Raw genomic sequence first — 9,307 nt, 5'->3', positions numbered from 1 at the left:
GGGGGGGGGGTTCCACTGTTGGCAGCTGGAGGGGGATTTTATTTACAGTCACATGTTACATGTCTCTAACATAAGTGGGCGTTCAGACTGAAAACATGAGGCTCATCAGACGCCAAAACACTCCACAGTGATTTTACCGCCGTAAGACATGATTTTACAAGTCTGGGAATTTATCACAGCAGCAATTATGTCATCTTTTTCCATGGTTCCAGCTTCTCAAATTTATAGATGTGGTAGTCTTCTTTGTCGTCTGTCATAGTTAACAGAATATGTTTCAGTTATGGGTTGCTGGTGGGCTCTGGAGACCTATCTTTGGACATTTTATAGAGTAAACAGTAAATCCATAAATCCCTAAAATAATCATATGATTAATTTATAAAGAAAATTACTGACGATTTCTGCAGGGACTTCACTTTATCAGGCACTTTATCAGGAGTGTCTTCCAGCAGGAGTCGAAGCTGAGAATAAACATCCCTCGTCTGCCTGCAGGTACGCCAGCGGTGAAGTTTACGATGGATCCTTCCAGGACGGCATGCGACACGGCCACGGCATGCTGCGCAGCGGCAAGCTTAACACCTCCTCCCCCAGTGTCTTCATCGGCCAGTGGCTGCAGGACAAGAAGACCGGCTATGGAGTCTTTGATGATATCACAAAGTACGACGTGTATTTCAATCTGCACATTTACTTTACGTGACAGTCTTGAGAAAAGGAGAATGAAACTACATGTGTCTTGTTTTGACCCAGGTCAGCAGGGACTTGTTGTTTTATATTTGTCTGTTTGTCTGTTTTCTGTTCAGAGGAGAAAAGTACATGGGCATGTGGCAGGACCACCTGCGGCAGGGCACCGCGGTCGTCGTCACCCAGTTCGGCCTGTACTACGAAGGAGCCTTCAAAGATAATAAGATGATGGTGAGCACTTCTGTCTTTGAGTCCAGTCATATTTTAGTGAAGTTTAACAGGTAAATTACAGGAGAGAACGCTGTGTTGTGTTTTGATCCAAGGCCAGGACACACTCCAGGCCCTGTTTAATCAAAAGCTATTCATAATATTTGAGAGTTTAAGAAGAGAAAATAATAGAAATTTGAAAAATGAACTAAAGTGTAGAACAATTGTTGTTTTCAGGGCGCGGGGATCCTTCTGTCAGAGGATGACACAACGTATGAGGGGGAATTCTCAGACGACTGGACCCTCAACGGGAAGGTGACTAATAAACATTAAAACGAAGATTGTAGATGTTTTATGTGTTTTAAATGAATGTTGTTAATGTAATCTGGCTGGAGGGGTATCGAGTTATACTCAGAAATAACACAAATTGGCCTAAAGGTGTTTAAATAGAGATATGTTTCAACAGTGGTTGGGGAAAAACTATTCAGATACATCATGTTACTAAGTGAGGCAGTAACACAGTGGACAAATACTCTGCAGTAAAAGTTCATGACTGGCTGTTCCTCAGGGTGTGCTGACCATGGCAAACGGTGACTACCTGGAGGGCTCCTTTGGTGGCGAATGGGGCTCCGGCCTCAAGGTGACAGGGTCCTACTTCAAACCACACCTGTTCGACACCGACAAGGACAAGACCCCAGTTGTGTAAGCTCAGTGAAATTATCAGGGGGAAAAAATCTTAACTTTATTTATCTGTCTTGTCATAGTTAACATACTTTGTGTGTGCTGTTGCAGGAAGCTTGGGCGTCTGTGTGTGTGCGCGGAGGACAAGTGGCAGGCGGTGTTTGAGGAGTGTTGGAGTCAGCTGGGCTGCGAGGCCCCAGGCCAAGGAGAGCACTGGAAGGCCTGGGAGAACATCGCCGTGGCTCTCACCACCAGCCGGCGACAGATCCTGGACAGGTACACACAGTGTGATGACAGAAACAAAATCAACACCATATGGACACAAAGACAATTTATGCAATGTGAAAAAAAAAGATGTAGTCTGGTCTGGTCAGCTGTATCTTTCCACGGAGGTCTTGAGATTGGATTGTAGCTGAAACATATAAATATTCCCATATGTGTGTGTCCCAGTCCGGAGATGTTGTCTCGGAGTCACAGCAGAACCCTGGAGAGTCTGGAGGTCATCCCACAACATGAAGGACCCATCACCATGGAGAGATATTCCACCATCCGCCTCTACCTCATCAAGGTGAGTTCACCCACCACTCCTCGCCTCCACTGAAAACATATTCATTATTCAGTGTCATAAAAATATTTCCTCCTGTAGGCATGTGACACCCCGCTGCACCCACTGGGCCGGCTGCTGGAGACGCTGGTGGCGGTCTACAGGATGACCTACGTGGGTGTTGGAGCCAACCGACGACTCCTACCTCAGGCCGTCAACGAGATCAAGTCTTACCTCAACCGCATCTTCCAGATCGTCAGGTACTTTACGTACAGTTCACTAACCGGCCACCTGCATGTCACTTAAATGATTAAAATAGGACAAATGCTAACAATTAATTCCATTTCATCACTTAAACAATTATCATTTGGTCTATAAAACACCAGAAACAGTGAAAGGTACCAACAAAAAAATTTCTAAACTTCACGGTTTTAAAATGACTCCAACCAACAGCCCAAAACCCAGTGTTATGAAATTTACTTTAATATAAGACAAGAAAAAGCAGCAAATTCTCATATTTGAGAATCAGGAAGTGTTAAATATTTGACATATTTGCTTGAAAAAATTTTAATTATTAATTGATTATCAAAATAGTTGCTGTTTAATCTTCTGTGGATCAACTAATAATTAATCAGCTAATAGCTGTAGCTCTAGATACAAGTAATATGGCGGCAGTGATGAATGTAGATATTGATTTATTTTAAGAGGTCACAACATTGATCAAGTAAAGCAGTTCCTGGGTGTATATTGATCAACTACAAAGAAGATGAAGCCATGATTCAATCTATAATCAGCCAATTAATAAAATCACAAAAAATAAAAGTTGATTTGTGTTTCCACATATTTATGGGCTTCTTGAATTCTCTTTAGGTTTCTGTTCCCAGACGTGCCAGAGGAGGGCGGTCTCATTCCAGAGCCAACCACCAACCTCCAGGACAAGAAGGAGCCTGACTCCACTGATGCCCCGATGGAGTCACCCAAACCTGGGTAAAGACTGAGAAATGTCCCTTTTTAAAACTCTGCTTGTCGTCGTATGTCAGCTGGTCATGTTAACATCCTTTAATGTCCTTTCTCTCTCTCTCTCCCTCTCTCTCTCTCTCTCTATCTCTCTCTCTGTCTCTCTCTCTCTCAGCCGAGTGGTGAGCAGCTCGGCTCTGCTGCTTCCCGTCCTGCTGCCTCGTCTCTACCCGCCGCTCTTCACCCTCTACGCTCTGGACAAGGAGAGAGAGGACGACGTCTACTGGGAGTGTGTCCTCCGCCTCAACAAGCAGCCCGACCTTGCCCTCCTCGCCTTCCTGGGCGTCCAGCAGTACGTCACCCGCGCACATTTCGCACATTCATTTTATGTTTTGTGTATAAATCCTCAACAGGTATTTCCTCTGATTTCTTTCCTCCCTCAGAAAGTTTTGGCCTGTTTCCATTCCTGTGTCCACGCTTGCAGTGGGGGAGAAGCAGCAGGTATGTTTTAGTTGTTCACACCTTATGTACAACAAAAAAAATTAATTCCATTACTTTATTTACAGTCACACATTTAATTAAGGAAGTCTGTAACACACAGTCTAGGAAGTCTAGTTTGAGAAACACTAATTTATAATACTATAACACAGGATTTTATGTGAGTTAAATGTTATAAAGCAATTCACCAGGACTGTGAGTTTGAGTATTTGATTGAAAACGTCACTAAAGCTGAATTAATCAGTGAAATTGTAAAGTCTTGTATCATAGTGAACAGGACATTTTTTTGTTTTCTGAATTGTTGGATGGACTGAAAAAACTCTGGGGAACTCTGACAAGCATTTTTCACTGTTTTTACACATTTTATAGACAATTTAATCGCTCAATCCAGCAAATGGACAGATTAATTAATAATGTTGATAATTGATAATATGTTAGCCGCAGCCCTAAATGTCAGGTTATGTTGTGTCAAACTGTGTTTTTTTGCTCTGTTTCGGTGCCCCTGCAGCTTAATACATATAGTTTGAATCATCAGCATTTACAGTATTTCTTGGTGAGGTATTTTTAGTGAACCTCGAAGCTAATATATGACAGTGTGTCCACGATGAGCACTATATAAAGATGTAATCTTGTAAGTACCTGTGTGTCTCCTCCAGGTCCTCTCCAGCACCAAGGACGCCTGTTTTGCCTCTGCAGTGGAAACACTGCAGCAGATCAGGTACAACTCTACGCTAATGTGGTTTGTTATCTTAAATAAACTGCTAAATGTTTGATAGTTGAAACAAACTGCAGTTTCCACCAAATATGAAAGTTTTTTTTAGTGGAAGGAACTAAGGAACAGATCCTTGGTTTGCATTCAGGCATCAGCATCATACATTTGAATATAAAAAGTTCAAATAAAATAGGAATAAAAACACCTGGTAGTTCTTTCTTATCTGAAACCAAGATTCCGTGTTTGTTGTGTGTTTGCAGCACGACGTTCACCCCGTCTGACAAGCTGCAGGTGATCCAGCTCACCTTCGAGGAGATCACACAGGAGGTGCAGTCGCTGCTGAAGCAGGACTTCCTGTGGTCCATGGACGACCTCTTCCCCGTCTTCCTCTACGTCGTGCTACGAGCTCGGTCAGTCACACATTAATACACACATGGATGGAAATGATCAAAGGTTAAAGAATAGAAATAACAGTTGTTGGCCAATTACAACACATTATAAATATTTGTAGAGCCATTATCAGGGCACATCATCATCATCATAAATCTTATGACACTTACTGGACGTATGTTTCCCCTTCAGTATCAGGAACCTGGGGTCAGAGGTCAGCCTGATTGAAGACCTGATGGACCCCTGCGTCCAGCATGGAGAGCATGGCATCATGTTCACCACACTCAAGGTAACACACACAAACACACACACACACACAACAAAGATTAATGTCACACGGTCATACGTCCCACAGTTTCTTGCTGGTATTTAACTGTATATTAATGTGGAGATTCCTGGAGAGGTTTGTGTTATTTGTTCTGATTATGGGAAAATGGAGACAGTGTTCAATTATACCATTAATTAATTAATCACTTTCTGTTTTACCCTAGCTTTTTTCTTCATTTCAATATTCTTGTTTTCAGTGCTTGAAAAGTCTGGAAATTGCAGAAATGCGAGGAAAAATATCAAGACCTGTCTGTGTATGATTGTCTTTCGTAACAATTAGAAGCAGCTTATAAGGTGGTGCATTTCATACAGCATTTAGCCTCTTATTCTGAAAATCTAAATGACTTTGAACAAGCTTCCTGTTTGAATATTTTTGCCTACACTTTCTTTCCAGTGATATGTTTGCACGTCTTCTCCACCTACAGGCCTGTTACTACCAGATCCAGCATGAGAAGATCACTTAGCGCGGCGTTACTTCCTCAGTGATCTGCATGCTGCCGCCCCACCCCCCTCCCCATCCTCACTGCCAATCACAGGACCAGCCAGGCTTCAGGATGACGGATGTGTGCAGCGGCCAATGGGAGGCAGAGGCTCATAGGAACAGGTTTCTGACAGCTCCATCTGCTGCTGTCATGGAGACGGGATCACCTCCCCCCTCTCTGACACACACATACAAACACTCTTTATCAGCCTCTCACCTGTGGATCATGAAGGTGTACATGTGAATATTGTTGGTATTTTACTACCAGAGATAAACCACCTCATCCCGTCCATTATAAAATGTAAAATAGGTTCACAGCAAAAAGACTGACCTCCTGTTGGAAATCCTGATATGGGCTTTTTTCAGTGGTTACCTGGGAAGAAAGAAGAGGCTTATAACAGTGTTTTTTTTTTTTTTTTACTTAATGCCAATGGGACTTGCAGAAACATGAAGTTTATATTCTGTAATTCCACTGACCTGGCACCTACATGAAGATACTGACGTAACAAAAACGGATGCAATCTCCTAAAAGCATGTGGCTTGCATGGGATCTTGCAGTCCTGAATGGCTGCCATAGAAAAGCTCAGGGAAGCGGCTGCATGCTGCTTTTTAGTTAACCACTTGTTGCAGTTTTCAGTTTTACAAGAGAAAAGATGTAAAGCCTGAAGACTAACTGGTTAGTTTTGTAAATGTACAGCTAGTTAACAACTCCACCTTTGGTTAAAAAGCAACGAAGAGCTGCTTCCTTTTGCTTTTCTATGGACACTATCTGGACCTGTCTCCAGTGTGGTGGATTGGTCCCAAACTAATTCACAGCAAGGTTTGATATTATATTTATAAAAAAACAAATCATGTACAGCATGCAGGGGGTAAATGTAAACTGACTCTTAATGACACTAATATTCTCCTTTTGCACCAGCTGCCAGTTGAATACAGTTCAAAGTAGTTGGCAGCCAATCAGCTACTCCAACTTTTCATTTCAAGACGTAGTGTTGCTGGGAGAAGAGTAAGACCCAGTGCTGACAGTTTTATTATTAGACTGATCATCACCCTGACATGTCTCTGAGGATCCAGCTGCAGAAATGTCAAATGGCAGAACACAAGCTACATGTAGATTACTGACTTAAAAGCACATGTTTTCCAAATGGACTTTAATGGTGAGATGGACGTTTAGTTTACTGACTTGAAAAAGAAAGTACATTTCAAATGTACAACATTTAAAAGGGCAGAATCTAGATACAATGAATAGAAGTGTTTTTCCAGACAATCTGAATGATGTGTGTTTCTGAGCCCAGTTTTCAGTATTAATGAATATTGACAGAGTGCCTGCACTGCTCTGCAAATTCTGAAAAAGTATGGGGTTAAAACTGTGACGAAAAAAGTCAAAAACTGTATCGAAACATATTGATCTGTGAATTTTTAAGATAAACTGAAGTATCCCTTTAAGTGTTGCCTCCTAAAGCTACATAACGTGTTTAAAAACCCGTGTCTGAAAAATGTATCGTCAGAAACCCGGAAAACAGGATTGTAGCTATTGAAAAGCAGGAAATGGACAGTTTACAGGAAAGCCGATGACATATTTCTTTCCTCATGTTGTAGATTGTAGTGTTGTGGACAGCAATCACCAGTGAAAATAGAAGCAGTAAGGAGATTTGAACCTGAAGCTCACCTTTTTCCCACTGACCTTCAATACAAACTGGGTTTTGGGGTGATTGATGAAGCTTTGAGAGACGATCAACAAGCTGAAAATTTCCCTTAAACCTTCTGAAAACAATCCTAAAACAATGTTTAAAATAATTAATACAAAAGGATTTAACATAAAACTCTTTTCTGTCACTGCTTTCTTGCTGCAGGTGATGTTTTAGCAGAGGCCGGCCGTCGGCTCAGTGCAAACACTGTTATTATAGATATGATAAAGTATCGGCTCAAAGCCGATTCTCTGTTAATACTGACTGTTCTTTTTTTAAAGCGTTCACAGCACTAACTAAGTCAGACATTGTTGCTTGTTTGTGATTTGCGTCACACATCAGTTTATAAAAGGGCTTAAGAGAGGATTCAGAGGATGACCGAGCCTTTTTTTTTTTTTTTTTGTTATTTAATGTCATGGCTTTTGTTTCCTCAGACGGTTTAACAATAGAAAAGCTGTTGGATCAGAGGCCGCTTTGCGAAGGAGTACATTTAAGTGAAGCTGAAGGATCTCAGATAATCAAACAACAGAAAATCTAATCTAATGTTTAAAGCTGCTGTCGTTAACTACAACTGTTAAACGGTTTTATGTGGACAAATATCATTGGTAAAAATCCAGATGCCGTAGTGAAGCTTTTGCAGATGAATGGAAACAAAAATGACTGAAAAAGTGTTTTAAACTGTTATAAATTTCAACAGCTATTATCTCTACGTTTGCAGCAAACATCTCAGAGTGTAACCGTTTTAAATCAGGCCTCTCTCTCACTTCTGTGACTGTGATAACGCTCTTCTATCACAGACCATGAGTTACTGTTACTGCTGAGACCGTACGTGCCTGACACTCAAAAAACTGAAGCAATATTGCCTTTGTTATAGAGATCTTCACCCCCCCCCCCTCAAAAAAAAACAACTATGGATGCACTGTAGGAAAAGTGACTTTATTTTGACAACCAGAGACATTAAGTTTTGTTTTTTTGCACCTGACCTCTTCAGTATATCGTGTAGATGTGATGTAATGCAACCTGAAGGACAAACAACTGACTTAAACCAAACTAGTAATACAGAATGGGGCGTTTTTGTTGGAACGGTTGAACCACAACTGACTCCCGTGTATGAATTTTAAATCCAAACTGAACGGTTCTGTGTTTAATGTTCATAAACTCATTTTGGGTTCAACTGACTGGTTCATTCACTGACCTCAGCAGCTGTTTACTATGAAAAGTACCTGCGTGTTGTGTAAAAATAACTGTTGTATCAGTGGAGTTTGGTGTTTCCTAGTTGACATTTTTGTGTCTCAGCTGGCTGACGTGACGCCCACCTGTGTGTCTTTTACATGATGTCAAATGTATTGTACCTTTTAAATGATGACAAAGGGCAATAAACTCAGTTGATGGACATTTTGAACTTACCTGCTCCAACATTTTTGTAATAATGCCTCAAAAAAAGCTAAATATTTCCTGGTTCGTGAATTAACAATGAAAACTGTAAGGTGCACATGTGGAAATATTATGCAGAAAATTTTGTGCAGACGTTCATGGTCTCCAGGGAATGAATCCCTCTGACTGAAGAGTTACTGACTCGTCTTCTAGCGCCATCATCAGGTCAAAGGTTAAATGTATGTAACTTTATTCATGAATCTTTCAGGAATATAATTTTTATAAGGATTGGATTTTCACTTTTAATTGCAGCTGTTTTTTGTTTTTTTTAATTACAGGTCAGAAGGAGCCCTTCACATGTCAGAGGTGGTAGGTGTCGTTGCAGCAGAGGCACCAGACTTGAGTGAAGGTGAGAATTAACCAACAAACACAAACGTGGTGTTCAAGGTCTTAAGCCTTTGCTGTCAAGTGCAGAGGGATAATCTCAGTGTTTTGGGTACAATGTGGCATCTCAGGACTTTGTTTTCAGATGGAGGGAGGGCAGATTTTGTTGAATTTCCTCAGGAATTAGATTACTGATGAGGGGATTATTCCCATTCCTGACAGACTTTTGGGCCTGAGTAAGACGACTAGAAGATTGCCTGTCTGAGCATCATGTCCACTCTTAACTCCAGCTGTTGTGGCAGATTAGCAGATCTTTTAATTACTCACTAAAGGCCTTTTCAACCTGAGCAAACCCCGGCTGTCTTTTTCCCTCTCCCTGAGAAGTG

At 41.3% G+C, this 9,307-nt stretch overlaps 1 protein-coding gene across 3 annotated transcripts in view; it reads left to right on the top strand.

Moving 5' to 3' along the window:
- Positions 1 to 8,558, top strand: part of als2b (alsin Rho guanine nucleotide exchange factor ALS2 b) — a 21,822-nt gene extending 13,264 nt beyond the window's left edge. For all 3 annotated transcript variants that reach the window (XM_023427010.2, XM_087179546.1, XM_023427012.2), the window contains exons 21-34: positions 490 to 654; positions 798 to 909; positions 1,123 to 1,200; positions 1,454 to 1,587; positions 1,678 to 1,842; positions 2,017 to 2,134; positions 2,213 to 2,370; positions 2,981 to 3,097; positions 3,243 to 3,419; positions 3,511 to 3,568; positions 4,222 to 4,283; positions 4,538 to 4,687; positions 4,860 to 4,956; positions 5,420 to 8,558. In XM_023427010.2, coding sequence (XP_023282778.1) covers positions 490 to 654; positions 798 to 909; positions 1,123 to 1,200; positions 1,454 to 1,587; positions 1,678 to 1,842; positions 2,017 to 2,134; positions 2,213 to 2,370; positions 2,981 to 3,097; positions 3,243 to 3,419; positions 3,511 to 3,568; positions 4,222 to 4,283; positions 4,538 to 4,687; positions 4,860 to 4,956; positions 5,420 to 5,458 — 1,630 coding nt within the window. In that variant the 3' untranslated portion in view covers positions 5,459 to 8,558. The remainder of the gene's footprint in view (positions 1 to 489; positions 655 to 797; positions 910 to 1,122; positions 1,201 to 1,453; positions 1,588 to 1,677; positions 1,843 to 2,016; positions 2,135 to 2,212; positions 2,371 to 2,980; positions 3,098 to 3,242; positions 3,420 to 3,510; positions 3,569 to 4,221; positions 4,284 to 4,537; positions 4,688 to 4,859; positions 4,957 to 5,419) is intronic.
- Positions 8,559 to 9,307: the final 749 nt, after the last annotated feature.

This window comes from Seriola lalandi, unplaced genomic scaffold, assembly GCF_002814215.2.
Source record: "Seriola lalandi dorsalis isolate HSWRI2012SDOR001 ecotype SW California unplaced genomic scaffold, Sedor1 jcf7180002054850, whole genome shotgun sequence".
Lineage (NCBI taxonomy): Eukaryota > Metazoa > Chordata > Actinopteri > Carangiformes > Carangidae > Seriola > Seriola lalandi.
Note: the sequence above shows the minus strand (reverse complement) of the source record. Positions and strands in the feature narration are given on the sequence as shown.